Genomic DNA, 26,000 nt, shown 5'->3' with positions numbered 1-26,000 from the left:
GATCACCCGCATCATTTGTTGCCAAGGTTATCCAAAGCACAGGAAAAGGTCAGCACTTGCCAAGGCCACAGTCACATTTAAGGATGTGTGGCTAGGTTCAACACTGGAGTCTACATTATCCATTATCCATAACACCTTACTGTCCACATGAGTACCCGAAGAAGGTGAGTAACAGCACAGAGCTATGAAGATGATTACCCTATGCATAAAAGAAATAAGTGCTTAGGCTTGTTGATGTTACCTGTTATTATTATTACTGTAGCTGATATTGCCCCAGCTCCTAAAAAGTGTCATGAGCTGCCTAGAGCTGACTAGACTAGTTTAGCTCAGTTTAGCATAAAGACTGTAAACAGGGGGAAACTGGGTCAGCTCCTGTTGCTCCTTATGATGACTATGAGATGTTGGTGAAAGCTAGTATGTGGACCTTTGAGTTGATATTATGTGGTCACACACACACTGTAGAAATAGCTCAATACAATAAATGAAAAAATTAATCAGACGTGAACAAGACAGGCCACAGTGTGAACACAGACTTACATGAACTGGAGGTCATAGGTTTAACATTGCTTGCTTGAACTTTAAGGTCACAGTAGTTTAGTGGAGGAGATATGAATCACCTTTATGTCCTGGTTTAACCTCAATACTAAATATATTTTCTTTCAGCAGTTACCTCTTCTTTGTTTTTCAGAATGACACTTGATGTATCATCCTGCTGTTGCTGCCTTAAGGTAAAGTAAGGATAAAGTTTGTTTTTGTCTCTCTCCTTAACTCCTGAATGGCTGTGCTTGTCATGTATTAGGAAACACAACAGGTGGAGGAATGACTGTGTTGATCCAGGGGCTTCAAACTGGAAGGAATTCTGATGATCATGTTGAGTGCCAAATGTCAGATCGTGTCCAGGCGCCCATGAGGGCCCCTGATTAGAGCCAGCCATTAGTAATTGATGGTGTGGCAGATTGAATAGTAGCAACTGTCTTCAGATGTCACTGCAGAAGAATGAGTCAAGAACACAGTCACAGGTTATACCAGGATTTTTCTCATTTGCACAGTTTGCAACATAAAATATCTGACACCTATGTTGATTGTACTCAGTAATATTTGTTGAATTTGCAGCGAAAAAAACTTATAATAAATCAAATGACAAAGACTATGTTACATTTACCACTGAAAGATTGTAAAGAATGACTTAAAATATTGCAAAACAGTCTCTTGGCTTTGACTATAAAAAGTCTCTTTGTCTTGACTATCATTAATAAAGATATTATTGACTGTGACACATTATTACTCACTGTGTCACCCACACCCATTTGGCATCCCTTGGAAAAAACGATTTGCAACAGGGGTTGGTCACAAGACAAAATCTGCCCAAGCATCCTAAAGCGGAGTAGCAACAGAGAAGCCCATTGGTCAAGAGGTTGCTGCAGCTGAAATAGCAATGTAAACACTTTCCCTCTCTCCGTGAGCCCCAATAATTATAGCCAGGATGCTGGTGACGACAGTTGTCCCATGGAGACTTCAAATGCTGGAATAAATTTGACATTATGATATTTGATCCCAGCTCCGATGTCGTGCTCACGTAAACACAGGAGGACGGTATAAAGGCTGGGTACCCCGGCTGGAACAGAAAGTTGTTTACCCTTTTGCCCATCGCTTAACCTCGACACTGAGGCATGACTATCGGAGAGAGTGCACTTTAAATCCAGTCCGCGGGGTTTTACGTAACACAGCGGTGGAAAACCGAGAGGGGAAGCACCGGAGAGAGGGACTTCACAATTTGGCGACGAGGGGAGTGGATCCATTGGAGAGCGCAGAGCGCACAGGAACTAGACCAGGCTGAGGATTTACTGGAGGGTAGTGACAATTTTTAACGTAAAATAAGGTAAGGGCATTTGATAATTGTCGAGGCAGCTGTAATGTTTTTTTATTAAATTTAAATTCATAGTACAAAGGCTCAACATATTACTACAGTTAAGAGCATGAATGACAAACATGAAGTTGCCTGCTTTTACTGTTGGTAATTTTTTTTAAAAAACCGTTATTTTACTTTAATCTCACTTATTAATTGACTTCTTTATTTGGGGTCTTGTTTAGGATGTAATACTTTTTTTGGTTTTCTTTCCGACTGACACATCCACTCTCCTGGCTCCCATGCCACAGGCCATGCAGTCAGTTTACTATGCATAGTTACAAGATTATTAATACTCTACTCTTACATCACAGGTGGGGGGGAAGTGGCTGGTACATTCGGGCACTTTCGACCAGGATACTTGTCATATTCAATGATGGCAACAACAACAAAGCCTGGTCAACTATTATCAGCAGTAGTTTGGCAAATAGTGCTCCTATTTGGACTAGTTATCCATTAAAACTAGTTTTAGATTACATTTACCAGGCAGAGATACATCTCAGTGACAGTTTTGAAATTATTATATATCATACAGCAGAAATTTGAAGAGGACATTTAATTGTCGATCCATGTATCGACAAAGCCTTAATTTAGAATCTTTCAAATTTTTAAAGACTTGAGCAGCCGTTTAAGAAAAGTTTAATAACTCCACATCTAAACCCTAAATATTCTCCACAAGAATTGCACATAATCAGTCTCTTTTACTGTAAGTCATCAATTATTAGGTTTCTCAGTTTTATAGTCAAAGCCAAGATAAAGCAGTTAATAGCCTAAGTTTTGTTGATTAACGATATAAGGGTGATAGAGACAGTGCCATTCCATCAGGCTCACAGAACAGAGGCCACGTGTGTACCACTGGGTTAGGTTCCAAGAAAATGGCCACCCCAGTGCATGCTTGAGATTTTCTTCTTGCCATGTTGCGAGGTGTGCAAGAGGCAGGCTGGAGGTCAAAGTGACCAAGAGTCTAAACACTGATGCTGTCATGAAACACTCTTGTCCACACGTGCTGCATAGGTAGGCTTACATGCCTGCAAATTTTGGACAAGAATGCAAAAGGAGAGGGCTGTAAATATCTGACCTTTGTAAGGGCAGAAAGTGTCCAACATAACAAGTCTTTGAAGCAATCACATTTTACTTTGTCTTAGTCATTGCCTTTGATGCATTAGTAAATTCTATTGCCTTTATTGAAGAACAGGTTGATCAGCGTTGTGAAAGTAGTAGTTTAACTGTTTAAGAAAAATTCGATTTCAAAACCATATTTGGGGTTAATGACATACAAAAAGAGAGATGGAAAAAAGCTGAAGGCATGATTCATTTGGTAAAGTAAAACAAATCATTAACAACCCTCTTTTTCCTCTCTCCCATGTATTTGTCTTTATTGCATTTCCAGGCCATTGAACCTTCTGTCCCTCGCCAGCAACCCTACTGTGACCTCCTGACAGGAAAGTGAAACAGGAGAAAGGGGAAATTGCCATTTATAAAAGCCCTTGGGTATTGAGTGGCCTGCATCATGGCAGCCATTGATCTGGAGCGTGGGCTGGAACACAGTGGTCGGGGCTGGGGGCAAGAGAGGCCGGAGCTGATGGACAACTTTGATTCAGAGATGCAGGAGTGGGAGGATCAGCTGCAGGACATTCAGAGAAAGATAGAAGAGGTGAGGTTTCGCATAAAAATGTTGCACTCTGTGTCAGACCCTTGGACACAGGACTTCTCAAATACATCATCTTAAACTGAAATTAAATTTGCATAGTTTGGGGCAGTAAATATGATTTTGACTAATGAGTGAAAAGTGGTTTTGAGTGTTTTAATTTTCACTCTGATACACAAAATTCTGCACAGGTTTAGTTCAAACACCATCTAATTGTTTTTGTGTGCTCAGAAGTTTGACAGATCATTTAACTGCAGGTCGAGAAATTAATCTGGATCATCTGAATAAACAAGCCTCATTGCACAGTTTCGTTTAGCAATGATCCAAATGTGGTCAGTACTGATTCAAAGAGGACATATGCTACTTAACAGTTTTGTTTCCAGGTTAAGAACTGCTTGAAAGCCCCAAGAGTGTGTGTTAATTGGCATAATGTGTATGTGCGCCCAGTGGCGCAAAAAGTGGGTATGCACTATATGCGGCGCATAGGGGCGCCACAATGTAGGGGGCGCCAAAGCGATGGGGGTAAAATTATTTCGAGTCTGCATTTTCTGTATTTAACAGCGTTTGTGCATGTGTAGTAAATGATATGATCAATAACAGAGGCACGTCACTGATTAGGCGCCCCTCCGCCTCCCTCCCCTGCCCCTCCGATAATCGCCTCCCCCCCCGGGGAGAGAGGTGAAGGCACCGGAGCGCCTCTCCACACTATGCGCGCCGGTGCGCGCCCCCTCGAGCACGCGCTAGAGCAGGAGTGTTTTCATTTGATGACAGGGACCTAATGACATGGAGAGACAGAAAATAAAGCTCTCGGGGGCACAAAACAGAAAACGGAAGAGGGAGAAAGAGAAAGATTTTGCAGGGATGAAAAAAAGCTTTTCAAAGTGGTTGAAAGACAGTAGGTAAGTTATGTCAGTGTATCAAGAGGAGGCTTGTAAACATTCAGGTTAGCTAAAGCTACTACTAGTAAAACAACAGGTCACTGTTGTCTGATCAGTATTTACAATATAACAGATCATGACAAGAAAAATAAAGGAACTGGTTTGTGGTTATTTTGTTGTTCAGACAGTTATCTTTTTTTTTAACTAGATGGTGAATCATAAAACAGATAAATTATAGAACTTGGGAGTGATATACTTGAGTTTAATGTCTTCACTCTGATATAACACTACAGTGCTGTTTTGATGTATCTGATAAGTCAGATCAGATGCAGCGTCCAATCAGTAACTGATATCCAATAAGGACAGGGTTAGGGTTAGGTCCATGTGGTTTGACTGCTGTATTTTTGAAACCTCCTTAACACAAAGTTCATGTCATTCAGGTGTGAGGATGGAGAGAAAGAATCAGGACACACATCTGAGCTGGCGATGCTCACTAGGGGCACTATCGTAAATCTCATGACTGTGATGTCGTCTTAACCCTTAAAGGGGCATTTCACTCAAATCATACAAATAATACAAACACAAATAATACTGATACAATAACATAAAGTGACTGAAATTACAGCTGGGTTACATAACCATTAAAAAAAAATTCTGGCGGGGGTGCGGGGGGGGGGGGGGGGGCGCCTGCAATGTATCTGCATACCCCTCAGAAAGTAGGTAGTTGCGCCCCTGTGTGCGCCATAATAAAGTGTTGGCAGCACACAGACAGACTCAACCTTGTGTCCTTGTTGGAGCAGTGATACAAACAAATGTTAACAAGCTAATGAAACTGAACTGTTATGTGCTGACAGACACACTTAACACAATCTCTCTCTCTTTCTCTTTCTCTCTCTGTCTGTCTCACTCACTCGCACACACACACACACACACACACACACACACACAAACACAAACACAGAGCTTGAAAACAGATACCAAAGGAAGGTTGCAATTGGAAACAGATGCTTGTGTAAAGTGGAATAACATGTGCTGATCATAAATATAGGTTAGGTTGTGCAATGATTTTGTGATAATTATAAAACTTGTTGTTGTGTAAACACAGTTTGTGGTTGGGTCCTGTAGATACACACCTAATTAAAGTTCAATATCTGAGGGACATTCAACAGGAAGTCAGCAGGACATTATTAATGTTTTCTTCTGTTTTCATTCTTTAGCTCTACAATGAAGTTCAGGCCCGCAGAGGAGGAAGCGATATCACCACTGACAACCAGAAAAACGTTGGCGACTTGGAGTGCAGCCATGGCAATGGCCTTTTCATGCCTGCTCATCACAGCAATAATCACCCCGGAGCTATAACAGTGCCACACCACTATAGTAACGGCTGTAACTATAGCCCCAATGGGTATAGCTACCCTTTGAGTCATCAGAATGGCTATGGTTATTGCCACACCGACGACGTTACGGAGATCGGAGATTTGTTGCAGGATTATTTGGGCCAGGGGAAACAAATGAGCCGGAAGAACAATGGAGCTCGCCATGTGGTAAGCAGAAGAAAAACTGTTTTTTTCCTGCCTTATCCAGTTGGTGGACACTTGCAAGGTGGACATAACATAAGTTAAAGCCGGGGTTCAGTCAGGAACATATTGATTACAGTAAGCTGGTTCCTTCTGCTTACACAGACAAGTTACCAGATAGGAGTTAGTTTCACATACTTTCACTGTACTCTTTCCCGACTCTTGCTGAACACTTTCTTAACTCCTGTCAGAGCAGTCAAATATAAAGCCAAGACTTTCCTAGTGGACATGAAACGCCATGTGCACTGCCAACATTAAAGTACAGTATATCCAAACAGTTTTAGCAGTGCTATATCAAGCATTGATGAAGCGTCAGTTGAGGGTCACTTTTGGTAGAAGGTACATCACACGGAACCTTGCCAGTGATCCTGAAGTAGCACACTCTAATTTAAAACTTTCAAATATAGGTGCAGGTTGGATTCTTATTTTAATATGTTTTCTCATCTCCCCTAGCACTTCAGTGACACAATCAAGGTGAGCAAGGGTGCCCCTGTATACCAGGAAGAGATCAAAAGAAGATCTGGAAATGAAAGGTGAGTGACTTTGTACTTGAGCTACGTTCATAGGCATTTTATAGAAGGACATCTGTTGAGTGTATTTAAGATTGTTCCTGATTTCTTTTGTTATCATCTTGATTTCCCAGCAGGGTTGGTCAGGAGCAGTTTTTGGGCAGTTTTGAGGAGACTGAAAACAGAAAGAACCAAGTTTCTCACATGAAGAGCTCCTCCCGCAGAGAGAATTCCCCCAACAAACCCAAACCCCCTCTTGGACAGAGGGATGCTCCTGCTGTACATTCACGCTCAAACTCACAGCTTCCAATCACAGCCTCTGAATCTCCTGGTCTGGACAGGAAGTGCTTCAGTCCAGGCATCCTCGGAGATAGGAAGTGCGGCAGCCCCTCTGTTCTCAGGAAGTTTGGAGCCATGTTACAAGAAAATGAGGGCAAATTGCTCACTGAATCAGGAGTGGTGACCCAACAGGGACCGGTCTCGGAGCCAAAGTGCCCCACCCCTAGCTGTCAGCGCAGAGCTCTGGGAGCCACTGCAATCACAGGCAGGGCGTCCGTGCGCGTGCCTAACCAGAAATGCCAAGCAGATTCTGACGTGCTGACAGCAGAGATAGAGCCCAGCCAAGAATGGGGGTTAGTATCAGACTCTGGTAGACTGAACCATAAGGATCTGAGAGGTAGCTACAGTGGTTCTAAAGGATCCTACCATAGTCCCCAACAGTCCCAGAGGAGATCACAGGTGTCAGGGAGCCCAAGGATTAGACCTAGGGCGAACAGTTTGGCTGATAGAGACGGAGGAATGGCTCAGGGGGAGAGAGTAAGGAAACCTGCCTCCCATTTTGTGGAGCCGAAAATGGACTACAGGGTCTCAAGTGCCTCATCTGGAGCTCAGAAGATCCACAGGGGTGGGATAGTGGATGAGTCGGATTTGCCAGGTTGTGGCAGAGGGAGGGATGAAGGACTTATTGAGCTGCTGGACATGCTGGAGATCCAACACGAGTACAGCTCCAGTCCCAGAACAGGACGCACAGTTTATAGACAGGATCTACAGCAGGTATGTTTTTCTGGCTCCTCATTTGATTAGCAGTTCATTACAAGTAGATTCAATAACAGTTGCACACATTAACACTGACACACATCCTATAATGTTTCTCTCCAGGCACATCCATCTGAGTTGTCCCCAGCAAACCTCAGGAAGAGCTTTTCTCGTCCTGCACGGCCAGCCAACCAGCGACCTCCTTCCAGATGGGCCAGCCGCACCCCTACTGCCAGGATCACAACGCCATCGGGCCCAATGTACCGACCCCCAAGCCCTATGACCCGCTCTCCTAGCCCAATGACCAGAACCCCAAGCCCCGCCCTAAAGCACCGGCCTCACATTTCTTATTCTCTTCAGACTGAGACTGTCATTATGTGATACATTTTCCATTTCTGTAATGCTTTCTCCCCTCTGAAAGCCCACCCAACAACTTTTGTCTGTGTAAATAGTAAGGACTTTTCAGTTAAACAAAGTGCTTTAAGAGAGTCGCTAAGAAAATGCTTCATGTCATCTAGATGTAATGTTCAAAATCACATCCACAACATTCTCCAGTGTTGCTGTGTTTGTTTGCTTTTTGCTTCTTCTGTGCCAAAACTTGGTCAACACATTGATATATTGCTTTGTTGCAGTTTTACCCTTATCCACTTTCCTCTCTGTTTTGTATTGAATTTCAGGTGATTTCCTGTATAATGAGATTTTGCATGCAGCCCTAGTTTGAGGGTGCATGCTCCTGTGTTCAAGTCTCATGGTTGTCAGGTTGAATCAAATTCAATCTAGCCACCAGTGTGAGTAGATTGTGTTGCAACTGTGCCCCCCAGCAGCAACTGTCAACAACAGTGTGTTTTACTGTATAATATTGTCAAAGTAATATATTTAAGATGTTCAAATAACAGCTGTGACAAATGACTATGATATGCCTTTAATGTATTTTTTTTTTCTTGGTAATAAATATGACAGTGCTTTGACATAAGGGCTCCATCTTTTTCTATTGCATCGTTGCATTCTATTGTCCCATTATTGATGGATCATATTTCAGGGTGTTGCACCATGAGCATATGGGTATCTGACACCAGCTGCTCTCTGCATACAACTTCAATGGCAGTTCAAGTCCCAGCCCAAGCAATGTTAGGTGCCGCTGCAAATTAGCTAACTGTCCGCTAACTTCAACACATCAGCTGGTTCAAAAATACCTGAGCAACTGCAGGATACATGACAATAGGGTAATCTTTGAGTCTCATATATGACAGGCTGAATTATATGGAAAGTACTATATGTCACGGTTATACTCTCTGAAGCATGCTGTGAAATACATTAACGCTGCACAGTGTTGGTTCAAGACCAGCTATGTTACGTTACTAGGATATCAGGTATGCAGCACAGAGTGATTGTGTACCATGAGGGATCACTTTTCTCACTCTGTTTCGCGCCTCATAAGACTGCATCAACAACCTCTGGCTTCCCTGACACCTCCTCCTCTTCAGAAGTTGAAGAAACACACTCACACACTCTCCGATTCACAAACATACACACACACTCAAATCACAAAATTTATACTTGTGATATCTTACACTTTCCTCATTAAGAAACAATTATGTGCTTGTTAGCATGTTCTGCCACACAGTCACACACATTCACAAAGGTATCCAAAGTGTGAAATGTCATGTAAAGGGCTGCGTGGGTGTACGGAAGTCCCTTGGCCCCATGATGCCTCAGCCATGTCACCCAACCTCTCGGCGCTATGTGGCACCTCAGACAGAAATAGCAAGCGTGACGTGTGTTTTGGTGCCAGAAATCTTAGCCCGCTGTCTTTAGGGGTATAAATAAAGAGTAGGAGGGGGGGCTTTGGTTCTTCTCTGTTTCTCTATCTCTCTTTCTTTTATCTTATCTATTCCCATTTCTGCCTACATCGATTATGTACTAACAAACAAATATATTTAATTTACCCCTCAGGGTACAAACCTTACAATCAGCTCTACCAGTTCCTTTCACTTTTACTTGAATTGTTCTTCAGAATACCAGACCTTGCCATTTAAATAGAATGGGGTCAGAATATTCCCCTTTTTTCTACTATAACTGGTTTCAAGACTACCTTTCCCCTACCTGCTTGCCTATTACATCATTTTTTCCCTCTCTCCTCTGGCTGCATGCATATCCCTACTCTCAGTCTGTGCATCTGTGTGTAAGTGAGAGCCCATCTTACAGGTTGGCACCTCCTTTGGCTGCATGAGGGTATTTTAACAAGGCGTCTTGTTGGCCATCTCCCCTATGTCCTCATCAGGCCCCCTGCTAACTCTTGGCAAGCTAGTGCCTGCATGACCTAATAGTTAAACAGGACATCCACTGGATGAAAAAATTACATTCTTTCTCCTACTGTTCCTTCAGCCTCCACTATTTTTCCCTGCTTCCCTGACTGTAGACAGTCTTTGCAGACAGACACAGCATGGCAGAGCTTGGCACAGCATGTTCCCCACTGGACGGGCTATTCACGAGGGCAGACAGATGACAGAGAAAGAAAGAAAGGGAACACAAGAGCAGACAGCTGAACTGTGGCCATGACTCCCCTGACATCAGAGGGCTAAGTTATGACACCCACTCAAAATATAGTTTTGCATCATAGCACTGAAGAGTTCTAGGAGTATCTCAGCTGAATTACACAACTTATCGTGTGCTTTTGTGCGCCAGTCCTACTGTAAAGCAATCTTTACACAAACACATTCATGAAGATGTCCTATACCAACTGTATGTACTTCTGCGTGTATTGGCCTTATTTATGACATCTGGGTACAAGCTGTTCTCACGGCTTTGATCATGGTAGGGGTGCTGATCTGCACTTATGAATGAGTTACTATAGTGTGTGTGTGTGTGTGTGTGCAAGATCAGCCTAGATATACAGGGACACTCATGTGCATTTGTGTCCTGTGATGCCACCAAAGATATGAACCTAAAAGGGCGATGTTCAACACTTAAATATAATCTTCCCTCTATTACAAAAAGAAGAGCAAAATTAGCTGTGTGCAAGTACAGGTATTTAATTCCAGGAGACACTCTAGAATCAATGTTATGAATACGCCATTTTTACAGAAGACATATTGACATGTCATAGCAGGAAGAATACAGGTGCAATTAATGAAATGGTGACAGGAAAAGCAACTGAGCCATTGCTATTGTGATTAGTTGCATCTATGCTTTCCCTGTTATGACAAGTCCAAAGAGCATCTCTGCTGACATGATGAAAATATCGTATCTTGAGATAATAGAAGTCATTGTGTTGCAAAAATGTAATATTTATATGGTTATCTCAAGAAAGGAAAGTGATTTCTCAAGGTAGTGAAATAAAATAAGTTGTCACCACAGCTATTCCTGGCTCCTATATGCGGTTTTCATTGCAATTTTTCAAAAATCAACATAATATTTAACTGGATTTTTGATAATACATAAACGTTCAAGCATTCATTACTTTGTTGAAATGGCATAACAGATCATGTTGCTTCATAATGTTATATAAATGGAAACAGTCTCATTTTAGCCCAGAAGCTTTGAGAAAAAGTGGTGAAAACTAAAAGACCTGTCCTAATTTTTTGTCATGTATACTATTAGAGCATTTGAAACGCACAAGACAGTTTTATTTAGTTATAACCATTCAGAATTCACTGATAGAGACAGGCCGTCTACACTGGTTGCCAGGCAGACTGCAGAGCCTCATTCATGTTAACAAGACTTGATATACAGTATCCTCTATAGATGTGTGATTAAGAGTGTTACATTTATCTGGATAAGCTTCTAGTGGCTGACATAATGTCTTCTTGGTTGTCAGACACGTGTGAATCTCACGCTGCTTCCTGCCTCTTCTTGCCCACATACACCTGTCCCCTGTCCCGTGCCCCGTGCCCCGTGCCCCCTGCCCCCCACGTCGCATCTCTAGCCTGATGAGTCTCTCATTCATTGGTGCGGGACTTGGGGGTCTACACTGAAATCCTCAGCATGTGTCAGTTGCTACTGCGACAGACTCAAAATAGATAGCTAACTGCCACTTGTGTGTGTGTGTGTGTGTGTGTGTGTGTGTGTGTGTGTGTGTGTGTGTGTGTGTGTCTCACAAAAATGTGAACAGAGTGACAGGACCACCCTGTTCCAGAGGTTAAACATAAAGGGGATGAATGACCCGAAACTGAGCTGTTTTACAGCTGTTTTACAGGGTTGTTAAGTCCATCATTTTGCATTATATGGAGGTGTTATCTAGTTAAAACCCAACAGTCCACAGAGGTTTGCATATTTCAAACAACATGCATGTTAGTATACTTTCCAGTTCTACAGTGTTTGCATTTTTCCTCTCTTTTAAAAGGAAGTCTTCAACATTGGCATCCACCTGTACCGGACATGTGAGTGTGTGGTTTCATAAACAAGCAGAGAAGATGGACACCTGTTTTTGTTTACTGATTTTTTAGTGTTGAGCACACATTCAAAGGCTGAGGACACAACTTACAGACCTGACATCAAAGAACAATTTAGAGTACTGCAGAAGTAGTACATGGGGTGCTCTCTGTTTGTACCTCACACATTTAAGATATTAAATAATACTCCAGATTTTAAGGATACTGAAAGAAAGTTGCAATTGTTGCAGAGCCCACTCCTCCTGAACACCTGTATCACTAACATGCATGACATAGATTTCTAAGCTGTTGTTCCTCTACTGGGAGTGCTGATGACTTAAATTATGAATTTTGGGGTCAACCCTGTTAGACCATTGGTGTACTTTTAAATCTAACCACTCTGCACTTCCATTTTTCACCCACTTAATCTACAAAGTACAAAACGTCCCATCTGTTGGACCAGAGCTAGTGTCACGGTCAACCTCACTCTATCTTGGTCCACTTGTCCGAACTGTCAGTGTGTCTGCGTCCATCCATTGAAGCAGCCATCTCAAATGCAGTATGATGAGTGTAGCGGTACAAGAGGTGGGACCATCAAGGACAGCCGAGAGGACCCTACAGGGTTCTTGAGAATCTCAGACCTCTCCATTAAAATAGAATGGGGCCCAAATATCTCCCCTTTGAAAGACAACCCCTGAGGCTCGTCTTTCAAAACAAGAGCGGGTGCTCTCGTGGGATTAGCTGGTGTTGCCCGGCAGAGGTGATTATGTGGTCTATTTATCAAATGATGAACAACCAATTTTAATTTGGATTCTATGGAGTGGTCAGCTGGGAGCGACAACCTGGTCAGTCGGCTGGCCTCTGTCCGCCTCTCACACTTAGGAACAGCTGTGCTTTGTGCTAAATGCTAACATCACAATACTCACAAGGAAGTTCAAGTTCATGGGAACCACAAGTGACCATCCTGTGGCCCCTATGAACCCCAGGAACAGCACCGATCTTTCAAGCCAGTTTGTGTGGCTGAACTGTGGAATCACAACATTAGACTTTAGACTTTACTGTCCCCAAGGGGTTACTCCTTTCCACAGTACTGTACATAGCAGACAACAACAATATAACAATAACAGAACTTCAAGGTCCAACAGATGCCCAAATAGGGAAAAGGAGTGCCTGTAAAATAGTGGATACATTTTTTTTAGCTCATAACCCCTGCGAAATTATGTTTCACTTTCACATTTGATCCATTCAGTCCATTCACATTGTGAAAGTCTAAAAGCAACTCATGATTCAATTGTATACCAATTCAAGTTAGCTGTAGAGTTAAACTGAAGTTAGCTGCAGGTGGAAGTCTCTAGAGAGCATGAGCACTTTCCTGGGAATGAACAGGATTCTGCCTCTGATGCTGGATCTAGTTCTCTTTACACAGCCATTATATCGATACAATTAATTTATTGTACCAAGGGAAGCTCAAGCTACAAATACAAAAATCAAAAATTAAAATGCCAGAAATATGCTGATGTTTAGCAAGTATAACATTTTCCATGAAGGCCATCTTAGACTTGTCAATTACCACTAAACACATCTGAAGTACATCTGAGGTTGATGGGAATGACATTTATTTTGTTCAAAGTATCGGACAGAGTAGACAAGAGTGACAGAAATTAGGCAAACGATATTTGAGACAATGGGAATTGAAGCTGGTATCAATAGGACCAACACAGAGATGCTTCTTGTGTGTCTTTATTGTGCTGGAGGGGCTGACAGGCTGGAATGAGAGTCAGAGCTGATGATGGAGGTGCAACTGTCACATTGCTCCCTCCCTAATACACAGAAATTCCTTTGGAGCACATGTAGGTGGTTGACAAATGTAAAATATCATGTGGTGATGTGTCCCACTGAACGGCCTTTGTTATTTTCACTATGGCAATTCAAGCTGACAATGAGCATGACTTAACATAAAATCAGTCCAATACACATCTTCTTGTTCTACATAGTTGATACATTTTAGGCACAAATAGCTAAACGTATGCAGACTACAAAGAAAAACAGCATCTCTCTATCCAAGGGTAAAAAAGAAAAAAAAATCGACCTACCTGCATCTCTAAAGCTGAGTCTTGTAGTCCTGGCCAGAAACTTCCCGGTTCCCCCAGCGGCCTCACGACTCTTGCCAAGCAGCCAGTGGAGAGTTTGAGAAGTCACTGCACCCTGCCAAGACATCATAATACCAAAACTTGTCATTGGAACACTTTGTTTTGTTGATACAATATGTTCATTAGTAAGCTGTAAAAGTGTTGGAGCCAGGCCACTGGTTCCCTTTATTTTTATGCTAAGCTAAGCTAATTGCATGCTGGCTGTAGCATAAAATTTAGTGTAGAGACATGAAAGAAGTATTGATCTTATCTGACGCATAGCAAGAAAGCAAATAAGTGTACTTCCCCAAATATCAAAGTGTTTAATTACAAACACTTTTTTAAAATTATGTAGTCAACTGCCATGGGCCCCCATCTAAGCCCCTAATCACTAGTGATATATACAGTATATGTTTAGATATAGTATATAAACAAAATGTGTTCTTCAATTATGTTGTTTAACTTATTTTGTCCACCCAACCCTCCAAAAGAGCATTACTAATGATAGTTAGAATCTCCATTATATTGACTGTTTTACAGCACTGCTGAACCCTTTTCCTTCACTGTCATGAAAATAAAGATGATAATTACACCACAAGAAAACTGCATTCAAACAAAAAGGGATGAAGAGGCAACTGATATGAGAAAACGAAACTGCTCTCAGGAAGAAAATAATGTGCAGAAACATGCTGGTTGGTCTGGCAAATGACTGTGTCCATGGTGATCTGTAACCCCTTCTCAGTTCAGAAAACTGTGAGAATAAAACATGAGCAATGACCACTCATGCCACTCAAGAATCAACTGACAGGCCAGCCAGTATTGTACATGCATGAAAGAATACTGCAAACTTCTAGCTCAGCGTACAAAACAGTAGCCACTTTGCTGCAACTTACCTGACATATCTCATTAGATAGCAGTAATAATAGAATACAAACCAGAAGTAGACTGTACTGTATTTAGAAATGGTAAATACTCAGAATATAAACTTTATGATTTCAGAAGTCATCATAGTAATGACGTGACGCATCGTTGTTATAAATGGTTTAGTAGCGCCAAGCTTAGTGAGGCATGTCACTTGATAGGCTCTAATAGTGTTAGGTCGATGATGGTTACAGTAGGAGTGAGGTCATTCCTGGCTCCTGAAGGGGTGAGATACCCTGTCTGTGAATCTCGTCATTATGGTTAGAAATACTCATGACATGCATAAAGGTATGGACCCAATATGCACAGCTGCAGGACTGAATCCAAATACTGAATGTTTTTGTGAGAATGCCGCAACTGCACCATTATACCTACACAAATACTGTATGTAGAATATGTTAGAGTAAAAGTAGCTGTCAATTGGCATGCACGTTCTTTATTTTCGACAGTTTTTAAGAACACATACTGTATGCTTTATAGGAATAACAAATTGACCTTGCTCAAGAAAAACAAGGTCATAAATAATCCCCACAACAACAATGCTCTACTGTGGGCCTCGGGGTGGCGAGAGATGTGGGTATGACGGAACTATTTGTGGAGGGATTGGAGACAGGGTGTGTATTTTCTGTGGTGTGAAGAGGGAGGCTACAGAGGGCATTTGAGCAGGATATGATAGTACAGTTAAAGGGCAGCTATGTGTCTGAAAACATATAGTACTGTTGTCTCCCGTCTGTCTGTCTGTGTGTGTGTTGGGCTGGGAAACTATGTCTGGCCCTATATTACATTGCATGCCCAGATCATGAGCAGTCAATGACCTCTTATCATGCACGCAAAGACATACACACTCTATTTAACTCAGAAACCATGTCATTGTTCATTTTTCACATTCATCTAGCTCTGCTTCCTCTGTTGGTGTCCTTCAGGTTGGCAAACATCTCATGCCCTGACACGTCCCTCACCAAACTCTGATCCATACATGTCCAATCTAAATCTAGTCACTTTTTCCATGACATATAAATCTGACTGTCAGTGACACACAGCTTGCCAGTAAAGTTGATGCCCTAAAAAATATAGGGCACATTACTGATGTCTCAGTATACATCATGCAAGTACTATTCTAAGTGTTATTTCCACTGTTAATGTTTCGTCATGTCACACTGATTATTACTCAACTGCAGCCTTTGTCAGCCAGAAGCCAGGTCTGCAGCTTTGTTTTATCTTTGTCCTATGTATATCACTATTTTTGCATTCAATTTGATTATTCTGAGCTGCAATAAAGTTAAATGAGAGTTAATGTGCAAAGTGAACACGTTTTGATGATAGATCAAAATTTTGGAGTGTTTGTCTGAAAAATCCTGCTTTAAGTAAAGCATAATGGTAATATGTCACGTAAAATCCCCCTATTTACAAATCAATCATTTATAATTCAGAGGTAGAGTGTACTATATACCATCTATTAAATATTTGAATAGTGCTTATACATGCTGAATAGGGGGGTTTCAAGTGTTACCAGAGCACCAAAATAAATCAAAAACACTGCTGTCTACATGACAATGTGCGTGCCACATACTGTAAGTTAGTGATAGGCTGACATATGGCTCACATTAGGGCAACTTACATGGTGAGATATCAATGTGTCTCTTGCCTATAAGTAAAGGTGGTTACAAGTAGCAGATGTACCCTAGACGTGGAATATTTATTGGTTATCATATGGGATAAATTTGCCTAAACCTCAATTACGCTTAAGTAGCCATATAGGCTCATATATGAATTTAAATCCACTTGCTAATGATCAAAATCACAATGTACAGTAGGTATTACACAACAGATGTGAATTTCTTGCTATTATCATAAGAAGTGTAAAACATTACATCATAAAATTGGTTCAAAAAGATACTGGAAAAGGACATGGATTTAGATATGTAGTAATGATAGCTGTGGTGTGTATGTAGAGGAATGAGTGTGGCCTGCAGATGTAAATTATCCCCTAAAGTATTTTGCCACCCTCGTCATTGTACTCATTTCTATGAAAACTCTCAAAAGACACCAAAGCCTGGCTCATTAAACTGTACTTCTAATTCAAGTCACAGTCAGACTCCACACACTGGGCCTGTGGTTTGCTTCAGCTGGCAAATGCTGCACAGCAGCTGCATCGGTGACAGTGGTCTTGGTTTTAGCAATGTCTCATCGCCCCACAAACCTGAAACAGACCTGTGCAGTGCTCACACTTTATTAAGGACTAGTCCTGTAACCATAGCATGTAATCACAGTTTTTTTTCAGCAGTATGAGACAAGACCAAAACCAAAAGGCTATAGATATAACCACTGTAGTGTTGTATAAAGATTAAGAAAATATGTTATGGCTTAAGTTGAAAGGGGATATCTGGTTAGTATATGCAATTTACTAAAATACTCAATAATAACATATTCCAAGATATTTTCTGAAAAAATGTGGTCAGATTACAAATTACAGAATGTATTTCTATCTCCCACAAACACTTAGTAACTACTAAAGTAAACCAAGTATGACCACACAGGCTGTTGACTAGGGGTATATAATCTGTTGCTTTATATTTTTGATTAATTAACCATTTAAGTCAATACAATTGCAGAAAATGGTGAAAAATTCACCCCACAGTCTTCTAAATGCCCAAAATGTGTCTTGGTTTTCCTTTGAGTTTACCTTGATAAAAATAAAAGGTAAGCTACATTTACCCTCAGTACAATAAATCAATTGCTAATATTATTGAAGATTAATGTTCTGTTTATTAAATAATTTATTATATTATTTATGATTTATTGACTAATTGTTATTGTAAATCACACAATGCAAAGCATAGAAAGGTAACTCACACTTCAGCCTTTCAAATATCATTTCTCAAAGTGCAGACTTTTACACATTTTAAACCACTTTCTAAGCTCTAAAACTTGAATGGCAGATTTAAATGAACCCAAGGGAACAAGTAAATTCTTCTGCTTTAATTAAAGCTTAAGAATCTCTAGTTAAACACTGTGTAAACAAGGAAAACATCTACAGCCAAGATCCATACTTGCTTTGTTGACTCACTGGCAGGATTTCAAGCTCTGGAGCCTGTTAAGGTGGTCTCAAACAGGTGTGGGAGGCTCCACTTAATTTGTGCAACAGCTCCATCCTGTGGAATCTCTTACGTACACTGCACTAAAATCAAGACACATATTGTAAACAGGCCTATGGATCAGTGCCACACCTTCTCATAATCCTGTAATGTATTCCACTTTGTATTATACACTTTGTACTATATTCAAACATTTAAAAAACAACATCTGATTTTAAATTATAGACAAACACTTTTAATAACTCGACAAAACACCACGGGGGCTACATCACAGAGACAAGGTAAATCAGATAAGACACCAACAATGAGAAGTTGACAGTAAAAATAATAGCAGCTGGAGCGAAAGGGGAGCGTGCGAGGTCAGCTAAAGTTTGTCCAAGTGCATGTTGAGGCCAGTGCTTTGATAGTAGCCCTATCAAAAGTACAATGACAAGAAATAGATATCCTAATGTGCCTATCTACATATAGCCTGGTACTTTCCAGTGGTTCTGCCAGTAGCTTTTCAACACCCAACACCGCTTGCAACAACACAAACACACATCATTATTAAAACAAGATTTCCACAGTAAAATACACACACACACACACACACACACACACACGCACACGTTATTAATTAGGTGCTGATTAAAGTTAACTTCAAAAAACCTTAACAGCAAATAAGGAGGCCATTTTTACCCTCAGTACTTTAAGTAGTACATGAGGTGCTACATTTAAGCTTGATCTTTACACCATCACTTCCAAATAGAAAAAAAGAAACTTACAAAAATATCAGCCGCATCAACAATAAGCTCCAAAGATTACAAAACAATGAAGATGTCATTTAGTTTCAACAAGGCTGTATTGCACTCATATACTGGAGTAAAGGCGGTGACAGATAGTCGTTGTTGGACGACATTGCTCAAGAAGTTGTCACATGTATTATCCTGGAAACAGAGTTTTTTTTTTAATGCGTTACAACATAACCTGTGGCTGAGGGCGATGCATACAGTTTCCACATATTGCTGGCTAAAACTAGCTTTTGATATTTTTAATGAAAGGCATTAATTCACCTATTAAAAAGGTCCTTTGAAACAGCTTTAAGATTGTAACTTTTTCTTATGGTTTCAGGTGTTCACCTTTCACCTACATCAGGCATATCCAAACTATTCAATAAAGGGCTGTGAGCACACATGATTCGATCAATCAACTGTCTGAAGCCTGAGATCAGTTGATAAAATCAGTCAAGCCTGGTGTGCTCCTGCTTTGTTGGAATGAAAACCTGCAACCTCATGGCTCTTTGTGGAATAGTTTGGACATGCCTGACCTACATGCAAGTGGAGGACAAAAGCAAGGACAACAATGAGGGACATGATTTTATCCCGGTGCCAGGTTTATATATTAGTAGTGGAGAGAGCTGTCAATTATGTTTTTGCAAAATATAACCCTTGTCACTGCCACTACTGCTAGTTACCTCTGCAAGTTATGGAAATGAAGGTCAGCAAGATCCCTAATAAAGTTAAGGTTTAACTTTCCAGATAAAAAAGGATGAAATGCAGTTTTAGATCATATGATAGATGTGTGTGGGGGGGGTCGTTTTTGCATTTCATGGGACCTTTTAAATATGCATAAGTGCTTTCACACTTTTTTTGCTGAACTGACAATAGTTTAAGATCTGTCATCTGTATAAGAACAGCACAGCTGTCCATCATGGTCACACTTCTGTCACAGTACACTGTCCATCAGGGCTACGTGAGCGGAGACTGAGTGCAGAGGTGGACGGTCCGCCCCTTGGAGGCATTCTAGCTGGCTGGGTGTCTCTTAGCGGTCTTTGCCTATGTCGCCATGGCATCGATTCTGCTCTGCCTCTCCCCAATTCTTGCCTTTCCTCCTCACTCTCACTGCTGCCGGATGTGTACTCGTACGTCTGATTGTGAAGCTCATTGTCCTCTTCCAACTCTCCGCCCTCCGGCTGGCTGATTGTAAGCTGGGATAAAGACTCTTCCAAGGTTGAGGGTGAGGAAGATGGAGGACTGGTGAGATGGCGCCCTAGGAGTGTTGGAGGTCTAACAGGGGGAGCAGACACCAAAATCCCAAAGGTCATAGGCTGTGATTGGCCTGCAATGTCTGATCCATCAGCTGAACTGACACGTTCTATTGCTGATGGGGTGACTGGTACTGGTAAAGCAGGGATGGGTTCAGGGTCTAACCTCAGTCCTGCCACCCCCTTCTTAGGGATATCTACAACGTCCCTCTTTATCTTGCGTCTGCGGCCATGCTCATTTCGTCGATATTGCACCATGTTCTCCAGATCTGCCACATATAGGAAACCTGCAATCAGCATCTCTATGCTCTTCCTCCCTTTGGCAAAGGCCTCCTCCAACTCACGGGTGGTCCTCTCATCATACTGCCACCAGCCATTGCGTCCCTCATAGTACCATGCATAGTCCCCACGGGAACCACTCCCCGTGACTCCACCTCGGCTCACCCCAGCGGCTGCTGCTTTTAGTTCCTCAGGTGAGAGGAGAACTGGCCGCTCCAGAAAGTCCTCTGGGACCTCCTGCCGGCAGAGAGCGCAGCGCTTGCTGTGCCAGGAGGCACCTTTCACACACAGGAAACAGAAGACATGGCAGCAAGGGAGACGTACAGGGTGGACGCAGTTCTGCAGGCAGATGGCACACTCTAGGGTGGAGGTAGAGGTGGAGCCAGCTGTATAACAGTTATCTCCTATTTGCTTGGAGGGAGCCGGGTCGCTCACTGAACAGTCCACTTCTCCACAGCCTGCCATGCTGCAGAGAAAAACAAACAACTGTCAGGAAAGATCTGGCACGGCAATTCTGTTTTGCATAGTTGCATACTTTGATTCACTGATCATAACAATATAGGCATGCGATTTATTATTAGTCTCACTTGACATGCGCAGCGTTGTTGACAGTTTAGGAAACACCCTCTTCCTCACAGAGCTTAAGTTGTTGCAAATATAAACTACTTCGATTAAATTAACTTTCCAAATAACGGTGGTCTGTCAAGCTGAAGTGTGACATAACAGTTTCCACATAAATGAATTATTACGAGTTAACATTATATTATTATAACCCCTAAGGGCCCTTTCTGATGACTGACAACACACCCACCCACTAGCTATTGCTAAGCTAACGTAAGCTAAATTACTAATTTGCCAATGACACTCCATTAACAAGGCTAAACTACATTCATTGAAATAAAGTCAGCGGTATGTCTGTTTAATGTGAAGTACATTAAAAAGCACATATGATTAGCCCCAGCTAAGGTTAACTTGACAGCTGTTATATAGCATATGTAGTTAGCATGTTAGCTGTCACACTATGCTTCTTTACGTCTCTACCATTACAGGCTACTCACCTGAACATTGGGATGCCTCCACAAGCGTCCTTAGTAGAAGCGCAGATGACGATATTTACAAAGCCGCATGTAGGTGTAGTTTCAAAGTAACGCCAAGTAATGTCTGCTGTGTAGCCGCCCACACAGCACGTACAGCATGTACAGCATGTAACGTTTTTCCCCTAGGAAGGCAAGGTCATTACCCGCTAAACTCAATCTCTGATTGGTTTCCCCTTGATGTTCTAACCAATCACATTCCTCATGCCTCAATCTAACCAACCCGACCAACGAAGGCAACAAGTATTATCCAATCAGAGACAGAGTAGGGCGGGTCATGACCACGCCGTCCTAGGCATAAAAATTGGGGTACTGTGTGTGTCCATGGATCAGCTGATATGAGCACAATAACAGTCGAGGAAAAAGAAGCAAAAATCATTCATTTACAAAAAGGACAGCTTTTTTGAGAAATACCGACCTCCTTTCCCCCCAATAAACATATTTGTTTTAGCATAATAGTTTTTTTGTGTCATTATTTCATTAATTTCTTCATAAAATATTCACATCCACAAATTATGAATGTTAAATTCAATACTGTATTATATACACAATAGAGTATATAATACGATACAATAATACAGTATGTAATACTATACTAATTGTATAATTGTTATATTTTGTTTCATAATAGTATTTTGTTCCAATTACTGAATTATTATAAATTGTTTTTAACAGGACGTTCAGATGTATAGTCCTAAATGTCAATTACACAGGGAAACTTTATTATATACTAATTAAGGTTTCTTGTGTCCTTTGTTTATTTTATATGTTTTGCATATTATTATTTTAATAAATATATTTTGTGGGACTAATTAGTGCTCACAAATGAGCCTTTTTCACAGCAGATATTTTCACTGGTCTTAGTAACAAAAGTTACTAACAACATTAATGATGGCTCTCTTCTATTTAAGTATCCATGCAAGCCACTGTAGCTGAGTGACTCAGCTACAGTCATCTTAGGCCATCAGTATGTAAAACCTAAAAGTTAATTTTACCATAACTCGCCACCAGTCACATCAATACAACATAAATACTGTTCATATAATGAATCCAGATGAGTCCAAATGTGGTGCAAAGATGTTGAATTTGTTTTCATCAGTCATCCATCCCTTTTATCAACTTCTGCTGGAATGCATATAAAAAAATCAGTTTTATTTGAGGTTTTACATTTTTACAATTTACAAGAATTTTCCACATTTTTCTTAGTTGCCAGCCAGTGTAGAAGGTGAGTGTGTATAAAATTTCAGAAGGATCTCCTTTTGAATTTACCACAGCCTATTTTGACTCTGTCTCTTTTTGATGACACACTTCCTGATCTCTGACAGGTGTGGGCAGGGGTCACCATAGATACTAGGGGCATGCAGGACTTGTCGGGTACGTGTCTCCTTTCCCTTCCTGTAGGCCCGCGTGCTGCGTTTCCGAATGCATGGACCCCACTCTGTCCATTCTCCTACCTCACAGTCCACTATGAAATGAGAAGAACTGATTATGAGATAGACACTCACAAGTGGCAAGAAGTGAAAACATAGAACAGTGTGAATGCAAATGCTGACTATGCATAAATGTTCTTTGTGGTTGTATGTGTATGATATGTTAAATGCATGTGGGTTGTTATTGAAATATTTTACCTTGGGGGATGCACTGCATGAGCTGAACATCGGGCTCAAATCCTCTTGGGCAGGTCTTATGGCACTGGCCGTGAAGAAAGTACAGATCTGCTCTACACCTCGCACACATGTTACTCCTCACACACAGCTCACAGCCTACTGGGCATTCTGAGGCAGAGGGACACAAACACATTACAATACACTGCAGTTTTGGCAAAAACTTATCTCTTACTTATCTTAAAGCTTGTATTACTTCTGAATGGAACAATGAACATAGCCAAAAACAACACACATTACAAAAGTGCAGAGAAAAACAACTAAAGAAACCTCAAGTTCTTGTGTGGAAAAATATTTTCTCATTTTAAGAGAGGTCTGAGGTTTATCCGCTGAATTCTGATGCATCCAGAGCTTGGTTGGAGCTTAGTGGATAAATATTTTTCCTGGCACAGCCTTCATGAATATTGTACTGTATTGAAGAGCAGTGTCTCACCTGTACATTCCCGCATTGCTGCGTTTGCTGTTAGGCCCTTCGGACAGCTGTCTTCACATTTGCCCCGGAACAGGAAGTGGCCTGGGTGACAGCGTGTGCAGAACGTTTCACTGAAGCAGGAAGCGCAGTCTTCCTTGCACCCTGTGGGCAAATGGGAATTAACCTTTGTGAGTACAGAGTGACCAGGAAACCAAAAGATGTCTGTGTTTCCTTCTCTTAACATTAAGAGTGGCTATTTAAGTATGACAGAAGACTTTGAACGCATTTCTTCAAGAGTTGTTCACATTAAAGCCACCTATCACTGTAAGTTCTATGAAATTAGACACACTGAATTTAGTCTAGTCTCACTCATGCTTTCTCAAAACACATTACATCATTTCAACACACCTACATGTGTTCATCGGTACCTACTAGTGCAGGTGTTGATGTGTGGCGAGCGAGTGCTGTAGTGACCCCGGGGGCATGATGACAGACAGGAACCCCTCTGCCTCATCCCATCCATTTCCAGGTGGAAGAAGAGGCGAGGTTTACAGGACAGGCAGCCATTCATGGTTGAGCAGGTCGCACAACCTGCCTGGCAGAGTCCGCTCACTGAGGAGCTACCTGCCACAAGTAAGAGGTAAATAAAGAAGTGAGTGTATGCATATGGAAGAGTGACTAACTGGTGATGTCTGAATCTAATAACAGTGAGTGAGCTTTCTTATCTTTCTGTGCTTATGCGAAAAAAACAATAAAATACTTAAGTGCTCTAAAAGTAATGATTAAACTGCTTAGTTTTATTAGAATAGAGCCAACAGACAAAGCCAAGCTTTCACATTTTGTAGTGTGCAAATGAGAATGGAAATCTATGACCACATTGTTCCCTGAAAGCTGAAAGCACACACTTATTGTCTCCATATGTAGTGTCTGTCTACGGTTTGCAATCTTCTACCAGACAAATTGGAAAGGATAAGGCAAATATCACAGGAGCAACACCTAATACTACTATTGAAGAGGTGGGAATGATAAGACATGCTGGAAATACTTACGTCTGTATCGCAGAATCTTTGTGTTATCTTGACCCTTTGTGAGATTCATAAAGTGCAGAATCCAAAGTAATGATGGTATCCGCATTTTTCTTCACCTTTAGTACCACATTGATCCAGTCAGAAAAGACCCCTCAGTTCACATCGCATATCCCATCTTAAATTGTCAAAAAAAGTCTCTGTATTGCACTACAAAATACATTCAAATGGACCCATGTAGAGATTCCAAGACAGCAGTCGAGATTAGAGAAATTCAAACAGAAGATAAACCATGAAATAACAGCAGCAACTAAGATCAAATGTAAAGTTTGGAGAAGCTGCTGTGGGTTTGTCCCTGTTTCCCCTCGCATACTCTCACCCTCCTCTCCTGTGATTCTCGACCCTCCTCCTGAGCCATCATCACATCAACAGCAGCACACAGGCTGTGAATAATAATACAGCACTTTCTGTAAACCTTTGTCCTCATCTAACATATTCTGTTACTAAAGCTAAAAAAAAGTCTGCATAGTTTAATAAAGTTTAGCTGAAATCAAAAATATGTTTTGCCAACTGGATGCTTGACCTTGTTTTTGCCAAGTCTGACACTAGAAGCCTGGTGAATGGGAAATGTTTCCCTGTGCACTCTGATGATTTTATATCATCGCAGTTAATTTAGAAGACAGTCATGGTCTGATTGAGATTGATGCAAAAAAAAAAAAAAAAAAAAAAAAAAAAAAAAAAAAAAATACATGCATACACACACACACACATATATAGTAGATTTAAGAATATATAGTAGATTTAAGAATTTTAAGATATAAGAATTAACAAGATTAATTTTTTTGGGGGGGTATAAAAATATATAATTTGCTGAGATTGGAACAAAATCATCATTATGTAAACTTATTAAACAACCTCATCAGACAACAGGTGGTTGATTGCATGTTTATATGTATTTTTAAAGTCTGAAAGCTTAAGTCATTGGTAAATTTACTGGCAAATGCGCGGGTGTGTGACTGTGAAAACAAAATATGCTCTCATTTGGTTCCATTTAAAACAGAGAGACATGACTATGTTTTTGAAGCATATCATCACAAAATTAACACCAGCTTTTCAAAGTCTCCTCACACAGACTGGATTAAGAAACAAAAATGGAATAAATAGGAATTGAAAAAAAAACAACAAAAAAACAAAAACACATTCACTGCAGGAAAAAACTGCAATTCCCATGTGCCCACTTTTTTTGTATTTAGATCAACTAAAGCCATCATTGGGCATGTTTCCCATTAAGGACGGAATCAGGAAATGAAAACCCCAAAATACAGGATGATTTGACTACCTCCCAATGAGAAAAACGAAAAACTGAACTTAGGAGGTGTCAGAAAGCATCTGCGACTCTCACAAAAACTCTGGAAGGTGATGAAAACTGTGACCC

The 26,000-nt window shown here is 41.0% G+C and overlaps 2 protein-coding genes across 2 annotated transcripts; both read right to left on the bottom strand.

Moving 5' to 3' along the window:
* Nucleotides 1–18,683: 18,683 nt before the first annotated feature.
* Nucleotides 18,684–21,557, bottom strand: LOC128377556 (E3 ubiquitin-protein ligase rnf146-like). The gene is made up of 2 exons (XM_053337512.1): nt 21,429–21,557; nt 18,684–20,836 (listed from the first exon to the last, which is right to left on the bottom strand). The coding sequence occupies exons 1-2, from the start codon at nt 21,434–21,436 to the stop codon at nt 19,762–19,764; spliced, it is 1,083 nt and encodes a 360-aa protein (XP_053193487.1). The 5' UTR covers nt 21,437–21,557; the 3' UTR covers nt 18,684–19,761.
* A 1,037-nt stretch (nt 21,558–22,594) lies between these two features.
* LOC128377561 (R-spondin-3-like) lies at nt 22,595–24,674 on the bottom strand. Its single transcript, XM_053337518.1, has 5 exons — nt 24,590–24,674; nt 23,973–24,164; nt 23,562–23,702; nt 23,093–23,239; nt 22,595–22,929 (listed from the first exon to the last, which is right to left on the bottom strand). The coding sequence occupies exons 1-5, from the start codon at nt 24,672–24,674 to the stop codon at nt 22,730–22,732; spliced, it is 765 nt and encodes a 254-aa protein (XP_053193493.1). The 3' UTR covers nt 22,595–22,729.
* Nucleotides 24,675–26,000: the final 1,326 nt, after the last annotated feature.

The sequence above is a fragment of the Scomber japonicus genome, chromosome 17 (genome assembly GCF_027409825.1).
Source record: "Scomber japonicus isolate fScoJap1 chromosome 17, fScoJap1.pri, whole genome shotgun sequence".
NCBI lineage: Eukaryota > Metazoa > Chordata > Actinopteri > Scombriformes > Scombridae > Scomber > Scomber japonicus.
Note: the sequence above shows the minus strand (reverse complement) of the source record. Positions and strands in the feature narration are given on the sequence as shown.